Source organism: Fukomys damarensis, unplaced genomic scaffold (assembly GCF_012274545.1).
Source record: "Fukomys damarensis isolate Sample0158 unplaced genomic scaffold, DMR_v1.0_HiC HiC_scaffold_25, whole genome shotgun sequence".
Taxonomy (NCBI): Eukaryota; Metazoa; Chordata; class Mammalia; order Rodentia; family Bathyergidae; genus Fukomys; species Fukomys damarensis.
Window position 1 is genome coordinate 21,962,047 of NW_022900937.1, and position 21,166 is coordinate 21,983,212.

Here is a 21,166-nt window from a genome sequence, read left to right on the forward strand (position 1 = left end):
GTGTAGAGATACAGAATCCCAATGATGAATGTAACTGTATTGTATACCTAGATTGTACCAATAAACTCAATAAAAAGAAAAAAATTAAAAACAGAAATATCAAGTTCATATTTAGTTTTCTGTATAGATGCTTACATATAGAAATATTTATAAATACATGTATATACACAAGTTAAAATATACATATATTTTTCCGTCATATATATTGATCTGTCATATCACAAGTGAATGTAACTGTATTGTATACCTAGATTGTACCAATAAACTCAATAAAAAGAAAAAAATTAAAAACAGAAATATCAAGTTCATATTTAGTTTTCTGTATAGATGCTTACATATAGAAATATTTATAAATACATGTATATACACAAGTTAAAATATACATATATTTTTCCGTCATATATATTGATCTGTCATATCACAAGGTCTTTAAGAAATAACACCCCATATGATGAGGTGAACATGGCAGCATGTTAGCCTAGAAAACATGACAAATCACCCCAGTAAGAAAGAGTAAAGGAACAAAGACTTTGATGTGGAATGAAGCATGGTGGGAGATAAGGACCCTTAGGTCCTATTCAACCTATCAATAAAAAAGGGAATGTTAAAAAGAATTAAGATGTGTCAATGCATGTACCAATTCCCTAGATGAATCTAATCACTATGTACTGCAAGCATGTACTGATCAATTTTAAAATTTTAAAAGCAGATATCCATCTGCAAGTAAAACAATCTAACCCAAATCTTATTATAAAAGAAATCTCAAACATGGAAAACAAAATTAGCATAGGCCCAGAATATTATGCACACCACAGTGGAAATATTCATCCTATTCAATAAATCGGAGACTACAGATGTGTAGAACAAGTGGAGGTGGGGTTACAAAACCCACACTAAATACTCTGTTTGGTACACACAATGTAGAGCAGGTCTCAGAAGAAATCTTCTCTTTTGGAAAAATATTAAGAAACAGTATGTAAGCCAGCTGTAGTGGCACAGGCCTGTAACCCCAGCACTCAGGAGGCTCAGACAGGAGGATCACTGTGCGTTTGAGACCAGCCTCGGCTACATAGTGAGTTCCAGTTCAGTCTCAACTACACAGTGAGACCCTGTCTAAAAAAAACAGTACATAGGGCCAAAGACTGAGCTGCCTCGCAAGCACAAGGTCCTGAGTTCAATCCCTGGTTCTGGGGAGGAAAAGCAAAAGTCTGTAATAAAATCATTATAAGTAAAATGCATATCCCTCTATAAAATAGTTACAACAAATAAAAAATTAGATGGCACTGAGTATTTGAAATGACAACTGCAAATGTAATCACTCACTTCTAGTAATGCTGAGACAATGGGCAGAACTTCAGGATTACAGATATCAATAGAGTCATCGCGGTATGTCTTCTTTTTATAACAGATATTACCCAAATGTAATATAGCTGAGAGGAGAGAGAAAATCCTGTGAAAATAAAAGCACAAATTACACTTCTTGTACATAGGCGTTCTCAAAACTCATTTTATTTCAAAATTCTAGCTAACTAATCAGTACAAACATAAGTATACTATCAACTCAGAAAAACAATATGAGAATTAGAACTTAAACAATGAAATTTTACTATTTACATCAAATACTGCACAATGTGCTATACTTGACTTTATTTCATTATTATGTCATTTGTTATACAGTTATTTCAAAAGGATCTCTTAATTTTGTCTGAATTTGCTTAGCCTTTTGGGGGGGGTGCCGGGAATTGAACTCGAGACTTTGCACTTGTAAGGCAGGCAGCAGAACCACTGAGCTAAATCTCCGGCCCTGCTTATCCTTTTAACAACTCCATTCCTTTCTAAATGCTATTCTTCTGTCCTTAAATGCATTTTTCCCTGGCTTATGCATTTCAGAAAACCTGAATCAGAATCTCCAAAGAAAAGGCCTTGCAATCTGCCTTTTAATCTGATTGATATACCAGGTGATTTGTATAATTATCTATTTTAAATGTTTTCCTGTATCATACTATGGTACAGTAAGTATTTCTGAAAAGAGTGTAAGGCCAGCCAGTATATTACTAGTACCAGGCCTCTACTATGAAATACTTCCCTTAGCCTCCCTTACTCATTTCCCTCCTGCATCAGGGGACGCAAGCTCTCCAGGCAGGAAATTATTCTCTCCACTTGTGGTACTACACCCCAGCAGCTCCAGCTGACTCAGGAACCTTATTGTATTCATTTCCTATCTCTCAGCTGAACCTGAGAACTTTCTAGCAAAATATTCTCCTGTTTACTTTTCTCTTATTTTAACATGTTCATGATGGTGTCGTAATTCATGCATCTCACTACCAGGTAGCTCTGAACCACTGTTGGTTCCAACCAGTGCTAACATTTTAAATAAATCATCCTAGATCCAACATGTTTACTTTCCCTTCATAAATGAGCTTACTGAAATACTACATTCCTTATCTTCACTTTATCATTACTGTTCACTGCCACACTTGGCCTCTGCTACCCACTAACATGTCTCAGAGGTTACCAACAAGGCCCACGTAAGCTAAGAATGATTGTCCTTAACTTCTCTGACCATTCAGAAGCATTCAACACAGATGAACACATCAATCCTGATCCTTTTTATGCACATCTTCATACTTTGCCCAGTTATTTTCTTAAAATAAAATAAATCTGATCTATTTGTGAAAGTTTAACTACACTTTTTTTCTAATAAAAATATTTTTTTCTTTAAATTTTATAGGTACATTTAATGTACACAATATAATGACATTCACTGTTGGAAATTTGTATCTTTACATAATCAATTTTGGTTCTTTTTTTTTTTTTTCCCATTCCTCTGCCCTCCCTTCAACCCCTCCACCCCCATCTACAAAGACTTTGTTTCCATTATTTTTCATTTTCTCATATTAACTGCATTCCTTTCTTTCCTTTCCCCTACCCCTCCCATTTCTCTTCCCCTTTGTCCCTTTTCTTCCTGTTTCACATCATCTATTATACCTTTTACTCCTTATTTACACTTAAACAAAGATATTACCAGAAATGCTTTGAATCACCATCTGCTTCATAGGTCTCATTTTTCTAATAACTTAAAATTTTTACATGTTGAATAATAAGATTCAAAGAAAATACAAGTCAGTTACAAAGGAGTAATTCATAAACGTATTCTGCTATAAATGAGAAAGTAAGCTCAGGGGGCTGGGGATTTAGCTCACAAGTACAAGGGCCTGAGTATGATCCCCGTAACAAAAAAAGTAAAATAAAAATCTAAGAAACTTTTCTTCTGGTAAGAATAAAAGTTGTATCTTTAATTTTAAAGTTTTATTTTCAAATAGAATTTACTGCATTTTTTATCACAAACTCTGCATTTCTATTTTGCTTATGTTTACTGTGGAATAGTTTCAATAGTATACCCATAAATTTATACAGGAATACATAAAAAGTGTATTTTGCCAAGGAGAGTTCTGCCTTTCATTAGATTCTTAAAGAACTTACAACAATAAAAAGGAATGAAAAACAATGCTAAAAATTAATGAGTCAATAGATCAGAAATTCTACTTTTAAAACTTTAAAAAAGAATCAAGGAAGAGAAATCTTCCAAAGACACATCATGATTTATTCTCTACTGGGAGTATAAGAACACAGTAAATAAACTCACTGTCTTCGTGTCTTGGGCAGAAATCCTACCATTTCCATAGCCAATTGTAAGCGTTCGAAATCATGCCTCAAATCTTCTCCTTCCACTGTGAAGCAATCCTGCTTAAAATAAAAGAGGGAAAAGATCAAGATTACTGGTTTTAAAGAATGTTGGCCAGGGCGGGGCATTTAGCTCAGTGGCACTGCCACCTGCCAAGTGCAAGGTCCTGATTTCAGTTCCTGGTACCACAAAAAACAGTGAGCCATCCAGAAATACAGACAATTAAGGTAAGTGCACCTATGTATAAATGCAAATTAGAGTTGGTGGAATATTTAGACAGAGATCTAATAGACCTCTTACTTCACTATAAGTAAATAAAGTAAAAACATACCTACCAAAATATTAGGTTACTTTTTTTTTCTTCCTTTTACAATCACCAAAATAAGGATCTCAACAGTTACTTTAGATAAGGGCCGGGGATTTAGCTCAGTGGTTCTGCCGCATACTTTGCAAGTGCAAGGTCCCAAGTTTGATCCTTAGTACCAAAAAAATTAAAACCAAAACCAAAAAAGCCCTCTTTGAAAAGTTGCTTAGATAAAACACTAATAGTACTTACAATGAATGCTGAAACCAAGATTGATTTTAAGAAGTCCTGAAGAGTTTTGGAGATTCAAGGAATTTATAAGGAGCTCAATTCCATAAGCAAATATTGTCTGTTCAACAAATATCTAATAAGTACCCACTATAAACAAGGCACCAAACTAACTCCTGCTAACACCAAAACATTTTGTAGAATAGGTTGTAATACAGTTGAGAAGTGGATCCTAGATTTATAAACAGTTCCTAATGAAATAATATAGACAACATAGAAATCAACCAAGGAAAGAAAGAAATATATGGCAAAGTATAAAAGCCTTCAATAAATACACTTTACATGAGCCAGTAAAAATAGATGGGCACTACCAAAATTTTTAGTATAACCTTTACATTCCAGTCCCTAAAAGAGTCAAGCAGTAACATTATAATCTAAATCTTTAAAACCCTTTACTACATGTTCTTACACTCTTTTGTACTTACACTGTCTAAAACCTGTTTACTTTTTTAATCCTTCTCTTCCAAAAAAATATTCCATCACATACTCCATAAACAGAAAACTATTATCTGTCTTATTCACTGCATCAAGTCAGTGACAAGAATATAGTGAGGAATTACAGAAGTGCATAATCAATGAATTATTGAATAATTCATAAATATTGAATTGAATGAAAAATTCCTTCTTGAGAAATAAAGTACTCATTTTAAAAAATGTAATGAGTCCTGGGCGTGGTGGAGCACGACTGTAATCCCAGCACTCCGGAGGCCAAGGCAGGAGGATCGCAGTGAGTTCGAGACCAGCCTGGGCTACATAGTGAGCTCCACGTCAGTCTCAACTACATAGTGAGACCCTGTCTCAAAAAACCAAAAAATAAATAAATAAATAAAGTACTGAGTATATACTGCATCTGAATGGAAAAACACCAAACAAAAAAATAAAAGAAAAACTCCTCTTTAGGCATTGTAAGAATGAGTTAAACAAAACATCTGTATATAAAAAATTTAATTTAAACACTCAGAATGGTGTTAATATATTTACTTTCTAGTGGGCATGATGGCACATGCCTGTAATCCTAGCATTTGGAAGGCTGAGGCAGGAAGATCACCATGAGTTCATGGGCAGCCTGAACTATATTGCAAGACCCTATCTGAAAAATGTTTTTATTTTCTATATGGAAATGTAAACACATGTAGTTTAAAATTTTAAATTTATTGCAACACAAGTTCAGAGAATGTATTTAATTTTCAAACTATAAATTTTTCATAAGCAATTTTAGGACGCATTCTAAAAACCTGTCAATGTTGTAACTAAAACAAATTTAAATTCCCATTATTTTTCTTTGATCTATGGTAAAGTTTATTTAAAAGTTCCTTTGCAAGGCCAGGGATTTGGCTCAGTGGCACCATGGCTACCTCGCAAGTGCAAGGTCCTGAGTTCAACACCCAGTACCAGGAAAAAAAAAAGTTCTTTTGCTTCTCTTTCCCAAAAAAATCAGTTTATTCATTTTATAATTTAGCAAACATTTTTCTATAAGAAGTAGACACTAGGGCCGGGAATTTAGTTCAGTGGTTCCTGAGTTAAATCCCTGGCAAAAAAAGAAAAAAAAAAAAATGAAGTAGGTGGTAAATCTATGCTTCCACTTGTACAAACTCAATGATACAGCAATGAGTCTTATAAAAAGTGAATGAAACAATTAATGCATATAAAATATTGGGAAAGTAAATTAAAGAGGCACTAAAAATATAAATGCATTTATATCTGTTATCTTTAAATCAAATGTTCATAAATACACTGTAGTCTCAGGAAATAGCAAAACTGTAATTTTTTCAAATACATCTGGATCTCCTTAGCTGTTTTCCTGATGACACGTGTAGAAGAAAAACTAAAGACAAAATAGGGTCCACCAGACCAAAAGTGCCCTTATCTTAGCTTAGGTATCTTAATTCAGATAAATACAGGAAGCTGACTCTGAGGCAGACAAAGATTCAAGTGTAAGTAGTAAGGGAAGTAGGAAAGTAAAATAAGGGAAAGAATGGCTGCCTAAACAGGTAATACCATGGAAGGAATCCTGAGGTTACTTTTGAGAAACAACATAAAACCTAGAGAGGTGATGAAGCTACAGTATTATTTTACTGTCATTAGTCATAAATTGAGGACTTACAGATACAGGATCAGACAGCTGTAATTCCAGTCATCTCTAGAGGGTCCTATAAAAACACAAGGGCAGTATCTTCCCAAAACAATTAAAAGAATCATTCCACAGTGATATATGTGCACCCATGTTTATAGAGGCAGTTTATAATAGCTAAAATTTGTAAACTGCCCATCAAAGGGAGACTAGATAAAGAAGATGTTTTTGTTTTGTTTTAAAAAAATGGAGTACTACTCAGCCATAAAGTACAAGAAACTAGAGACATTTTTAGCCAAGTGGATGCACACTGAGGCCATATTCTTAAGTCAAACAAATAGGACACACGTGTGTAAATACCAGATAGTTTGTCTAGTGTGAAAAACTAAGTGTAAATAAGAATCAAAATGTATAACTGATATTTTGAAATAGGATTATGTCTAAGAAGTAGGGGCAGCAGGAGGGGTAGGGGAAAGGAAAAAAGGGAAAAGAAAAAATATGAGAAATGGAAACAAAGTCTTTGTAACTAGGGAAGGGAGGGCAAGGGAATGGGGAAAAAAATAAGAACCAAGGTACATGATGTAAAGGTACAAGATCCTAATGATGAATGTAACTGTAATGTATACTGAAAATGTGCCAATAAACTTAATGAAAAAAAAAAAAAAGAACACAAGGGCATCCTAAGGAAAAAGCCTTCAGGTCACTAAGATACAAATACTGGTTAGCCAGAGAACCATGAACTGTAAGGTTCCACGGAAAAGGCAAGGCACAATTCAACAATTGTTAGAACCCTCTCCACTGGGCCAAGAATTTAGCTTAGTGGTTCTGCTGCCTGCTTCGCAAGGCCAAGGTCCTGAGTTTGATCCCCAGTACCAAAAAACAATCAATAACATCGCTGCATGCCTTCCACACACACAACCAAAAAGCTCCTTCATACTATCAGGGCTTTTTTTTTTTCTCCCTGGAATGAAGACAACCATTTCTTTCTTATAAATGTATAGCTAGAGCCGTGGTAGCTAACTCATGGCACGCATGCCTGAGCAGGCTGTTTCAAAGCTCTAAAAGGTTCACCATCACTGGTCTAGAAGCAGCCACCTCCAAAACACAGGTGAATGAGAAAACTCTGGGGCTTGTCACACTCCTTACACCCTCAAGAAGCAAGGGGGAGGGGTATGAGAGTGGTCAGTCTGGTCACACGCTCTGTGACTGTCAGAGGGAAAAGGGAAGGATCAGGCAGATCAGTTTTAAGGTACAATGACAATGCACATTAACCAATATGCTATCACCCTCTATATTTTATAAATAAGGAAACAAACTCCCTCACATTAACAACAAAAATGGCTTACATTTGAACAGATTATCACCATTTACTAAATCTCCATTTACTAAATATCTACATATCAGTCATGGTGAGTCACTTCATATATATTCTCTTAACTCCGTTAAACATAGAGATACTACAAAACATACACATACATTTATAGGCAAGAAAACAGACTCAAAGGTGAAATAATTTGTTCAAGGTCCAAAACCATGTTAAATAATAAAACTTGTCAGACCAAAATGTATCCAGTTTTCAATCTACTCTCTCCCATGCAACTCTGCTGCTTGAATTTAATAGGATGACCCTCAACTGGAATTAAATACAACTTGCAAAAACAAATCCCTTTTAGAAAGCAATTTTCTTAACTGTTAAGTCTCCTAGGGACCATTTAATACACCATCATAAAATATGTAAGTAATGTAGTATAAACAAGTATAAACCGGACAGTTTTTTAACCCTGTCTAAAATGCTAGTCACCTAAGTTCTAAAAAATTCACAGAAAACCAAAATTTAGTTGGTCCTCAAATACACTGTAAAAGCTAACTATAAGAAAGAGCTAACTGGAAAAGAACTAAAAGATCCTCAAACTGACTGATGGCTTCTATCAATTAATTTCTAAGAAAAACAATCAGGATGTAATCAGAGTTGAAGTTGTAACAGATTAGAAAATATGCAATAAGCCAGATGATATATGAAAGTAATATTAAAAAGAACAGAAGATTATGGATACAAAGTTCCTCTAGATGATGACTAGTTTTTTGGGTTTGTTTTTTTTTTGGTACCAGGGATGAAACTCGGGAACTTGCACTTGCGAGGCAGGCAGTGGAACCAATGAACTAAACCCCTGGCTCACCCAAGTTCCTCTAGAGAGAAAAGATAGATAACTATTTCAATGATGCCAGTGGCAATAACAACATTTCATCTGCACTTAGTGGTCAGCACTCTTATTAAGCTGTTCATGTGCGCTGTCTAATGTAGTATTCACAAAACTTAAAGATCATTATTAATCCCTTAAGTAGGTTAGGTCATGGGAACAAATTAAGTGAATTACTGAGAGTCTCAAAATTAGTAAGTAGATGAGCCAGTAGTCAAGTCAATCTCTTTCTGAGACCAAATTCTTAAGCATTATTTTAGACCATCTCTGAACTGAGACCGTTACCCCACTGTATTCTCTGAACAGGTGATCAGTTCTGCTATCTGCAGTACGCATTTGCAGTGCCATACCAGCTTCCCAAGAAGGCATAATGCACTAGGTATAGTAAGTAAAAGGTGAAAGGAGAAATATCTTCCAAGTGGCAAAACAACTTAAAATGTTTCTGTTGAAATTCATAAGAATTTGTACAATTTAAACATCTACATATACCACCAAACTCTGGTGTTAGAACCAAACACTTTAAATATACAAAGATATTTATCTCTTTATTGTGATCGTATTAAACTATTATAAAAAAAAAATGTCTAACATATATTTCCCAAAATGTTAAACTTGAACCCAAAAATTTCTTATTTATTATGATACGGTAATGCAACTAAACTCTGAATGAAAAAATTAATATCCACACATACTGATCTCACTGATCTATTCAGAAATAGGTTAGTTTTGCAATTAGCGGAGATTAGACTCTCATGCAGTAAGAAAGTCATAAGGTCTTTAAAGAAGGACTCAGACACATTAATATTTCTGGGAAGAATATTCAATAATTTAATTCACTAGTTAATTAATAAAAACATAGATCCATCTGTTTCTAACCTTTCACATCTGACCTAACTGCAAAAAAAAAAAGAAAATAATTTTGTTTTTATGGTTAGAAATCTGTCTTTATCAAATATAACAAGTTAAATTTACTTAAATCACATCATATATGCCCTTAAATCACTCAATTTAAAACCTACACTGGGCACAATGACACATGCTTGTAATTCCAGCACTATAGGGGGCTAGTGCAGAAATACTACAAGTTTAAGCCCTGCCAGAGCAATTTAGGGACTTAGTGAGACCCTGTCTCAAAATTTAAAAAAGAAAACAATGGCTGAGAATGTAGGTCAGTGCAGAGGCCCTCTCTCTCTCCCGAGAATTGCATTAAAAAAAAAAAAAAAAAAAAAAACAAAACTCAATAATAATAACAACAACAGCAATAATATAACAATTTAATTTGGGGGAAATTATTAAGGTTGTGGCTTCTCTTGCTACTGAAAAGAAATCAAGGGGAAAATATACATATATTCATTATATGAATGTTGACATTTGATACAGGAAGGATGTAATTTTCAAATAAAAATTAAATAATAAAGAGTAATGAGGCCGGGGATTTAGCTCAGCAGTTCGGTTGGCCTGCCTTGCAAGCACAAGGACCCGAGTTCAATCCCCGGTACCACACACGCACACACAAAAAAAAAGAGTAATGAAACAACTAAAAAATAACTTAAAAAATAAATCCCAGAGGACAAAAAAACAGTAGTACATACAAATTCATATCAATGCAGAATCAACAATGAGATCAACTGTTTGTCAATATAAATTCTAAATGTAGATTAAAATCCCCGAAGAGTAACTTACGGATTATTAATTGACAAACCAATCATTTAAAATAATTAAACACTGATGTATCTTCTTTCCTAGCACTGTCTGTATTTCAGTTGATTATCATTCTGACTGAGTTACAAGATTGAGATAAATGAGCAATGTGAGGCCCTTTAGCAGGAACAAATAATACTGACCGGCTCAGAGTCATAGCAATAATCATCCCAGCTCTGTCTGAGGGGTTTCTTTGTTATCTGAAAGCAAGGCAGATTAGTTAAGCAGAAGTTATTAGTCATGCCTATTACACTTCTCTAACAATCTCTCAGGGTATTGTGCAAGTAAGATTGCTGCTAACCAAAAAAGTTACTTTGCATAGTGGCATAAAACCAGAAACAGACAGACATTCAGATTCTGAAAAACCATACATTATTCTGCACAACCCATAATGCCACTGTCTAGTGACTCGGATATTTATATTAACTGCTGGCCCCATATCCTAAGAATATTGACATTATAACAAGAATGTCATGGGCACTGATTATAAAAAGATACTGAATGATAGTAAAAATACAAATTTTCTATTACTAAACCTATCATCTCACAGGTGATTACCACCTTATAAAAAATAAATAATTTTATCACCCAAATACAAGGCAAGTAAATTTAAACAGGGAAGAGAAAACTCCCAAGTTGAATTAGGAGTTTTTAAAAAATTCACTTAGGGCTGGGTATTTAGCTCAGTGGTACTGCAACCTGCTTCACAAGTGCAAAGGCCTGAGTTCAGAAAACAATTTTTAAATTTACTTCACTCTGTTCTGCGAGAATGTCTGGTATTATATCAGAAAGTAATATTTTACGTAACTTTGAAATTCTTGATATATAACATAAAGTAAGCCAGGTGTGGTGGTGCACCCCTATAATCCCAGCACTCGGGAGGCTGAGGCAGGAAGATCACTGTGAGTTCAAGACCAGCCTGGGCTACTACACAGTGAATTCCAGGTCACTCTCAACTACACAGTAAGACCCTGTCTCAAAAAAACTAAAAAAAAACAAAACAAAACAAACAAAGTAAGGTGATTTATATTAATATAACTCCAAAATTAAGAAATATCATTTATATAGTATACTGTATATCTTAGGAAAAATGTTGATTTAAGATGTAAGATGTTATTTTCATAACGCTAAATTCTTACTACAATCTTTTTTATTGTTTTGTATTTTTTATTTTGTGAGACAAGCTCACCGTATATGTTTCAGGCTGGCCTTGAACTCACCAGATAGCCCAGGCTGGCCTCATATTCATGGCGAACATCCTGCCCTGGCTTCCCAAGTGCTAGGATTGCAGGCATGCGCCACCATCAAAGTGTCAATTAATTACAAAATCTATATAAGAACTTCATTAATGGGGCCAGGGATCTAGCTTAGTGGTGACACACCTGCTTTGCAAGCACAAGGTGCTGAGTTCAATCCCCACTACCAAAGAAAAAGAAAAAAAAAAAGAATTTCATTAATTGCAATAAAAGAATTTCTCCACAGATATTACATCTTGCCTCAAACAAAAACTAAGGGAAGACAATATATTATTTAAATGATCTACTGGTCTACTGATTCCATTAATGTTGGTTAATATGAAGAATAAAAAAATGAGGAATAAAATTAAGAGAAATCAATGCCATAAAAAGTTGTAAAAATTACTCCTTTTATAGATTAGAGGTGAATTTATACAGTTTAAAGGAAAGATTCAACTTAAGTCATTTGTCTTTGAGAGTTTCATACTAAATGTTATGAGGACTATCAAATTATGTAGTCATACTTCAACTTAGTATCATACTATCATGCAAAGTAGTTAAGTGTAGTAGACTGTAAAGCATGCAAATCAGATTTCAAGTAATTCCTTGCAAAAGACATGCACTAATTAATCATTACTAATATTTATCCTCCTGGTGTAAAAGTCATTCTAGAAAGAATATGCCAGTTTTCTGATATAGAAAGATCAAAATAAATACTATTTTTTCTTAAAGATGCTCACAAAAAGTAATGGACTTTTTAACATTCATATAAGGGTAGGAATTTTTAAATTTGAAAATTGTAGACATAAATTTTTAAATTGTATGTATGGAAATGCTAGTTACTTATCCACAAAGTTTTGGAACAAAAGTTTTTCTAAGAACTAAAATTCAATTCTGCCCTACATCTCCAGAAGCTTTTCAAGAACTCTCACCTGATTGAGGTAATGATACTCCTCTGGTTGTTTCAGGTGGAATGCTAACCTCTCTTCTTCACTTGCTCCTGCCAGGAGGTAATAGAATACATGGTAATTCCTGTTGGAAACAAAAGTATAGCTTTATAAAGAACATGATTATGGTAATCATTTAAAAGAAAAAAATTTAAACGTAAGTAAAATAACTTCACTGTTTCCTTTTGTTTTGTTTTGTTTTGATGACGGGGATCAAACTCGGAACCTTGCGCTAGTGAGGCAGGCGTGGAACCACTAAGCTAAATCCCTAGCCTCACTGTGTCCTTTTTTAATATGTGATAACTCAGTATTTAAGTACTCCTACAGAACAATGTTTTAGATGATGAATGGAAAAAAGGGTAAAGTCAGTGAAATGGCAAAGTCAAGACTTCTGAAAATTCTGTATTCCCTAAAATTAATGATGAACCTGCAAATTTGTCAGAATTAACTCTCAGAACTCTGGAAATTAACCAAAAGCTTTCAGCAATTCAGGGAATGTTTACTCAAGAAAAATAGGAGTGTGAGTTAGGAGTGTGCCTGTGATCCCTGGACTTGGGAGTCTGAGGCAGGGAGGATCACTATGAATTTGAGATCTGCCTGTGCTACACAGTAAGTTCAAGGCCAGCCTGAATCAGAGTGGGACTCTCTCCCTCAAAAAAAAAAAAGAAAAAACGAAACAATTCTAAACAAACAAAAAACCCCAGATGAATCGCCAAAGAAACAATTTTGTGACATTTTAATTTACCCTATTTCATCCCCAGCTCACTAACTCCACAGTAGCCTTGAAAACCAACAGTCTGCAATTGTGACGGACACCATAAGACTGGCAGCCAACAGAAGAGGCACAACAAGCTTCAAATTTGTCAAAGGCCTAGTTCTCTAATTTTACATACCATCGTTTGAACTGTCTAGTTGTTTCTGGAAAAACTCATATTCAAGACTGACTTTCTGAACTGTACTGTTTGCTTTAAATGTACCAATAAACTTAATGGGGTGGAGGGGCGGGCCTCTGTGACCTGACACAGAATTTACACAGTGCAAAAATCTTTTCCCCAGAGGTATTTGTAGAAAACAGGTTAAAATACAATACAGTCACCCTTGCTATCTGTAGAGGATCAGTCCCAGGACACTTTCTACACATCAGATACCAAAATCCACAGATGTTCCAAGTCTTTCCATAATATGTGATCATGTCTGCATATAACTTATGCACATTCTCCTATTTTAATCATTTCCAGATTACTTATAATAACTAATACAATGTAAACATTAAGTAAATAGTTGTTTTACTATATTTTTTAGGGAATGAGGATGTTCAGTACAGATACAGCTTTTTTAGCCCAAATATTATCAATCTAAAGTTGGCTGAATCCACAAATGTGCAACTCATTAATAGAGACAGCTAACTGCATACCAAACAGGGGAAACAGCTAGAGCAGCACTTTGAGAAACTTTGTATCTTTTGAGACCTGCCTATGCTACATAGTGAGGCCAAGGCCAGCTTGAATCAGAGTGAGACTGTCTCGAAAAAACAAAGAAAAAACAAAAACTAAACAATTCTAAACAAACAAACAAAAAACCCCTAGCTGAAGTATGTGACTTAAATCTATAATTTAAGAACTAAGGAAAAAAACTTAAGACAAAGTAAGTAGAAGAAAGAGAATAGTAAATGTTAGAGATGAATTAGAGAATAGGGTAAAATGTAGAACATCAATGAAAATGTCACTTTAAAAACAACTACAAGGAGCTGGGGATTTAGTTCAGCTGTACCCTTCCTTGCAAGCACAAGGTCCTGAGTTTGATTCCTGGTACCAAAAACAAACAAACAACAACAACAACAACAAAACTACAAACTTAACCTTTATCTAAACTGATGAAACAGAGCAAGATATATTCAAGTTTAGGAGCAAAAGAAGGGGAAACATTAACAATCCTATAAAAATAAAAAAGACTATGAGAAACAATATAAACAAGTTATATAACCTAAGTCAAATTTCTTACCAGACCTGACGAAGGAAGAAATAGAAATTCTGAACAGATGTGTAACAACTAAAGTGTTTGAATTAGTAATAAAAATCCTGCATCAATTAAAGACCAGAACCAGATGGCTTTGCTGGTAAATTTTACCACACATATAAAGAAGTAACTTTTTACAACTCTTTTTAAAAACTCTAGGAAGTAACAAGTTTCCATTTCATTTTACGAACCAGCACAGTGTTATACTGATCCTAAACTGGATAAAGATATCAGAAGAGAAAAATCCTTAGAACAGTAAATCTTATGAACACAGACAAAAAAAATTCAGAATATTAGCAAACAAAATTCAGCAACATATAACAGATTTAATCTCTTACTTCTATTATCCATAAAAAGGAAATTGACAGAAAAGCCTAAATTTGCTAATTACTAAACTTTTATTGTACATGAAACAATAAGCATTTTATAAATATTATGTCATTTAATCCTCTAAACAACTCTAGAATGGTTTTCCATTTATAAAATGAGGACACCTAAGCAGAGAAGTGCAAGGCCCAAGGCTTATCCAAGATTTGATTATTGGCTGTTTACTTCAAACTCTGGCTCTGAACATTATTACGTCTCACTGTGGCATAAAACAGTTCATTTACTTTTCTCTTATTTGGTTTCTTCATCTGCATGATACTATATATGTCACCCTTAAAGTTCCACACTTCTCAAATGTTGTAATAGGATTAAGAGCTTTGTTGAAATCTTTAATTACAAAAAGAGATGGAATGGTCTTACACAAAGAACAAGATACAACCTGAGAAAGTTATCCTGTTCTGACAATTTGCCTAGAACCCAGAAAGAACAGTTTCTATTATATCTAAAATAATCTCTCTTCACAGCCTCTAAAATAAAGCAGTACTCTGTCTTTGAAAGAAATAGCAATTACACATAAGGTATATATGGTGTAAAGTGAACTGAGGGTCATAACATACAAAGAACTTAAAAGTCAATTTGCATGACACTAACATTAATTTGATCTAATTATACAAATAAAAATATGTACCGTTCATTATGTTCTTGATAAACAAGTCTGGACTTCTCCAGTAGATATTTTTCAACATAGGCACTAGAAGAAAAATAAAATTGGTTGACTTAAATACTAAAGTTCAATGTAAGACAGACACACTTCTTTACAGACAGTGCAAAAGTACAAAGAATATGCTCCAAGTCATTTCACCACATTTAATATTATCACTATGTTAATGGATTCTGTTAATGCTACCCATGCAGTAATTCATAAAGTCAAGTCTTAGACTGGCTAGAGAATGAGACAGGCATGTAAGTGGACTCCATCAAGAAGAGTTCATACACTACTGGCCACAAAAATGAAATTTAAGGGCCAGAGATTTAGCTCAGCAGTTCGGTGGCCTGCCTTGCAAGCGCAAGGACCCGAGTTCAATCCCTGGTACCCCCCCCCAAAAAAATGAACTTTACGTGAAAGTAGTGAGGAACTGCAGCATCAAGTGTATTTCTAGTATTTTGTTTTTATTATCTTATTACTGGCTATGCTTTTCAAGTCTTCAGTATCTCTTACCCACAAGGGTATAACTAGATGAGCTCTCACTAGAAAAGGGGTTTTATAATCTGAAGCTTTCAAACTGTAGACTCCTGAATCCAGATTACTTATACAAAGGCCTATGCTTCAAAATTTGATCCTTGAATTAAATTTCCCCCAATTCCTCTTTATCACATGCTCTCTACTTCAGTCGCAAATACAGGCTATCTTCTCAAGCCTAACGTACACCCCTGACTTCACTGCTCTTGGTTTTGATCCTTGAATTAAATTTCCCCCAATTCCTCTTTATCACATGCTCTCTACTTCAGTCGCAAATACAGGCTATCTTCTCAAGCCTAACTAACGTACACCCCTGACTTCACTGCTCTTGGACTTCCTTCCATTTCTGATTTCTTACTCTATTCCCAATCTCAGGCCACAATTTCATTCCTGCATTGAAATGAATTTCAGTGTGTCTGCAAATCCACTATTGCTACCACCACCAATTAAATGTCACTTCTCAACTATCATGATCACTGCTAGTCTCAACTATTAAAACAAGCTACTACCTGTAGCTCAAAATGAAAGAAAGGGAATGGATATAAATTAATATGATAAAGTCTCATCCCCTGCATAAGAAAATGTGACTATCCTCATTTTATAAAGGTAGTAACTTAAACAAGCTACTACCTGTAGCTCAAAATGAAAGAAAGGGAATGGATATAAATTAATATGATAAAATCTCATCCCCTGCATAAGAAAATGTGACTATCCTCATTTTATAAAGGTAGGATGCTCAAAGATAGTAAGATTTTACATTAGTAAACAGCAAACCATGACATGAACCTGGGTCTGTTTTAACTACAGAGGCTGTCTTTCAACTGCACCAACACACTATTTTCCAGACATCTCTTTTCTCCTTTCCAATCTATAAACTATGCTCACTATACCAAAAAACACAAGAGAAAAACTGACATGTCTGGATTTTTAAGTCCAAATAGAAAAAGAAGAAAGAACAGGTGAAGTAAACATAGCAAACTATAATCATGGCTGACTCTGAGAGTTCTTTACACTATTTAATCTATTCTCATCTATTCTCTTTTTGTGGTTTTTTGGGGGGTTTTTTGTTTTTGTTTTTTGAGACAGGGTCTCACTATGTAGTGAGAACTGACCTGGAACTCACTATGTAGCTCAGGCTGGTCTCATGCTCACAGCGATCCTCCTGCCTCAGCCTCCCGAGTTCTGGGATTACAGGCGTGCGTCACCATGCCTGGCTCTTTTTGTGTTTATAAGACCAAGGTTGCATTAAATTTTTGTAAGTCAGTTTCACTATATCAAGAGTATAATCACTAGCTTTAGTCACAATCTGACACCAACTGACCACCATGACCATAATGTATAGCCATCACTTTGCCTCCTCAAATACACCAAGATCTTGTCATGATTCTACTCATTTGCAATGCCAATTTATCAACTAGTGATTTCCCACTTCTGCTTAGCAAATTTGTAATATTCAACATAAAACCATCTTGTTTGTGAATGCCTCCAAACACATACTTCAAGTGCTATGCTTATTTGAATACAATAAACTTATATATAACATCACTCTTTGAAAAGACTATGAGAACGTTAAAGGCAGAGAGCATGTCTAGATTTTTGTTATATACTCAATACAGGAGTACCTCAGTTCATGAATTTAATTTGTTCCATGATTCTGGAAAAGACAGCCACATTTTTGTCCATGCTGGAATGATGGCTATGATTGTGTTTATCATCCAATGCAGAGTTTGCAAACAAAAAATATTGCTAAATGTTTGTGAACCAAATTGTTCACAAACAAAAGCATCCATGAACCAAAGTTCACCACAATATTTAGCACAGTACATGGTAGTACTACTCCTAAAGTACTCTGAAAATCTTTGCTAAATACATTAAAATAAATAAGAGTTTAAAATGTCTAATCTATATTTGTTGCCACACTGACATGTTTTTTGCTCATCATTGATGCAAGAAAGTTTAACAATTTTAGGTAGTCACTTAACCCATGAGAACCTGAATTCCCTCCACTAAATATGGAAACAGCCAGGCATGGTGGTGCAGGCCTGTAATCCCAGCACTCAGGAGGCTGAGGTAGGAGGGTCATCACAAGTTCCAGGTCAGCCTGGGAACCACAGTAACCAAAGTTCACCACAATATTTAGCACAGTACATGGTAGTACTACTCCTAAAGTACTCTGAAAATCTTTGCTAAATACATTAAAATAAATAAGAGTTTAAAATGTCTAATCTATATTTGTTGCCACACTGACATGTTTTTTGCTCATCATTGATGCAAGAAAGTTTAACAATTTTAGGTAGTCACTTAACCCATGAGAACCTGAATTCCCTCCACTAAATATGGAAACAGCCAGGCATGGTGGTGCAGGCCTGTAATCCCAGCACTCAGGAGGCTGAGGTAGGAGGGTCATCACAAGTTCCAGGCCAGCCTGGGAACCACAGTGAATTCAAGGTCAGCCTAGACTACATAGCAAGACCCTGCCTCAAAAAATCAAAAAAAGTTTTAAAATTAAAAAGTGAAAATAAACATCTGGCATTCCTAATTCAAAAATCCATCTTGAGATTCAATGAATAATACTATACTTTGTTAACTTATAAAGCAATATACACAACTTTACCTATTATCAGTCTCTCCAAGAGCACAATCATAAACACAAAAAAAGCCACCCAACAATTTGATTACATGATACTTTTAAGAGTTAAAACACCAACCATACCTTTGCAAACAGATGAGATTTCAGAACCAGGAAAAAAATTACCTGTCATGGCGACGACAGACTTAGTGCCCTTGTTCATTTTAAGTGGTTCTAGTTTTTGGTTCCATGAAGGTGGGGTGTACTTTTGGTAAAGATTTTACAATTTAAATACAGAAGTAAAGTAATAAGACATAAGCATAAACTAGCTTTTTTTTTGGAGGCAGGGTCTCACTATGCAGTTCAGACTGCCCTAGAACTCAGCCCAGGCTGGTCTCCAACTCACAGAGATCCTTCTGCCTCAGCCTCCTGAGTGCTGGGATTACAGGTGTGCACCACCACGCCCAGCCCAAACTAGCTTTTTTTTTTTTTGGTACCGGAGATTGAACTCAGGTCCTTGCGCTTGCAAGGCAGGCCACTGAACTGCTGAGCTAAATCCCCAGCCCTTCATTTTAAACTAGCATTTTAAAAAGCACAGATCAATTCTATTTATTCAGAGCAATGCAAAAATTATAATAAAAATTAGCAAATAAAAACACAGCAACCAAATGTGTCTGTGCATAAATGTGAGTGTGTTTATGTGTGCAAGCACACACACTAACCAAAGAGTGGACCTTAATACAAGTAGGATTTTTTTCCCTAGGAATACACAGAACAGCTCAATATTGGAGGGAAAAATTACAATACTAATTGCTCTTACAATGAAGATATGTTGGGCCAGGGATTTGGCTGGGAATTTAGTTTCTTAAAGCTATACTGAATACTGTTGGCATAATCAGAGGACTCTGATCAGACTATATAAGAATCTCCTGGGGCTGGAGATTTAGCTTAGAGGTTCCGCTGCCTGCCTCGCAAGCACAAGGACCCAAGTTCGATCCCCGGTACCAAAAAAAAGAATCTCCACATTTATAAGAATAGTATGGGGACTAGGGGTATAGTCTGTGGTAGAACACTTGCCGAGCATATGAGAGGCAATGGATTCAATCCACTAATACCTCACCACCAACAAAACAAAACAAAAAAAAAAAAAAAAAAAAAAAAAAAAAAAAAGAAAAGCAAGATGGATCTTACTGTGGGGGAAGGGGAAAGTATAGTAATACAGATATGTAGAAAAATGTGTTTTTTTGGGAAATACAGTTAATTAGAAAATCATTGTATCCAACTTCAAAACAATTCAAATAATGAATGTATGAATAATACAGTACAGAGAAATCTAAATGCAGCAAAGTGTGAACAGTTAATTTAAGGGTGCATGAATGTTAAGATCAGTCTCACAACTTTTCTGAAGTATGATATTTTCCAAAGGGAAAAAAAACAAAGGAAAAGTCTTAATGCAGATACCAATGTCACAGTGTATAGAAGTGATGACGAATCTCCTAGAGATGAGTAACCCAAAACTCACTCATTTATTAAGAAGTTCCAACACTACAATTAAATCTGAATACTGAGGTTTTAGTTTAGAAAAAACAACTCATACATCAACATCTTTTGTCTCAAAAGAAAAACAATATGCATGCCACAGGCTTGGCACCACTTGTCTATAGCTAAAAGGTAGATAATGACAAAAGTAAAACATAATCCACAACCTGTTGCTACTGCTGAGTTGCAGTACTTACCCAAGTACAGTGCCTGTTTCCTGGTAATTCACTTGAATAAACTTGCCAAAACGACTTGAATTGTTATTATGAGCAGTCTTTGCATTGCCAAAGGCCTGTCAAAATAATAATTCTCATTAGTTTCATTTATTAAAAATTGAAAACCCTGCTTCTTAGGTCAGCTCAAACAAACAAAATGCTGAAGAGAAAACAAAGTCGATTTACTTATGTTCAGACTCATACTAATAGTTCAGGTAAAACAAAGCAATTAACAATTGAAAGGGCTGAGAATGTAGCTCAGCTCAGTGGCACCATGCCTGCCCACCAAGTGCAATGTCCTGAGTTCAATCCCAGTACAAAAAAAAAAAAAATTTAATAACTTGTTGGCATATGCATGTAATCTTATTACTCAAGAGGCTGAGGCAGGAGGATCTTGAGTTCAAGGCGAGCCTGGACTACAAGGCGAGATCCTGTCTCAAAAAAAAAAAAAAAAAAAAAACAAATAAACTGGGTGTGTTGCCACGTGCCTATAATCCCATCACTAGGGAAGCTGAGGCAAGAAGACAACTGAGAGTTCAAAGTCAGCCTGGGCTACATAGTGAGTTGAAGGCCAGCCTGAATTACTCTGCAAGATCTGTATAAAACCAATACAAAAATATATAAATATATATATAAAGAAGATTTTACTTTATAATTCTTCAGCAAAATAATTATTTTTTTAAATTTAGTACTTATTAAGCCGGACATGGTGGCGCACGCCTATAATCCCAACACTCAGGAGGCTGAGGCAGGAGGATCACTATGAGTTCGAGACCAGCCTGGGGTACATAATGAGTTCCAGGTCAATCTCAACTACATGGTGAGACCCTG

The 21,166-nt window shown here is 35.0% G+C and overlaps 1 protein-coding gene across 7 annotated transcripts in view; it reads right to left on the reverse strand.

Moving 5' to 3' along the window:
• The window catches only part of Myo9a (myosin IXA), a 271,547-nt gene that overhangs the window by 154,066 nt on the left and 96,315 nt on the right, over positions 1-21,166 (reverse strand). For 6 of the 7 annotated variants that reach the window (XM_010627384.3, XM_010627393.2, XM_010627366.3 and 3 more), the window contains exons 3-8: positions 20,318-20,412; positions 15,461-15,523; positions 12,415-12,514; positions 10,391-10,447; positions 3,647-3,744; positions 1,324-1,450 (exon numbers count right to left, since the gene is read on the reverse strand). In XM_010627384.3, the coding sequence (XP_010625686.1) occupies positions 1,324-1,450; positions 3,647-3,744; positions 10,391-10,447; positions 12,415-12,514; positions 15,461-15,523; positions 20,318-20,412 (540 nt within the window). The remainder of the gene's footprint in view (positions 1-1,323; positions 1,451-3,646; positions 3,745-10,390; positions 10,448-12,414; positions 12,515-15,460; positions 15,524-20,317; positions 20,413-21,166) is intronic. The other variant, XM_010627374.3, reaches the window with a different exon arrangement.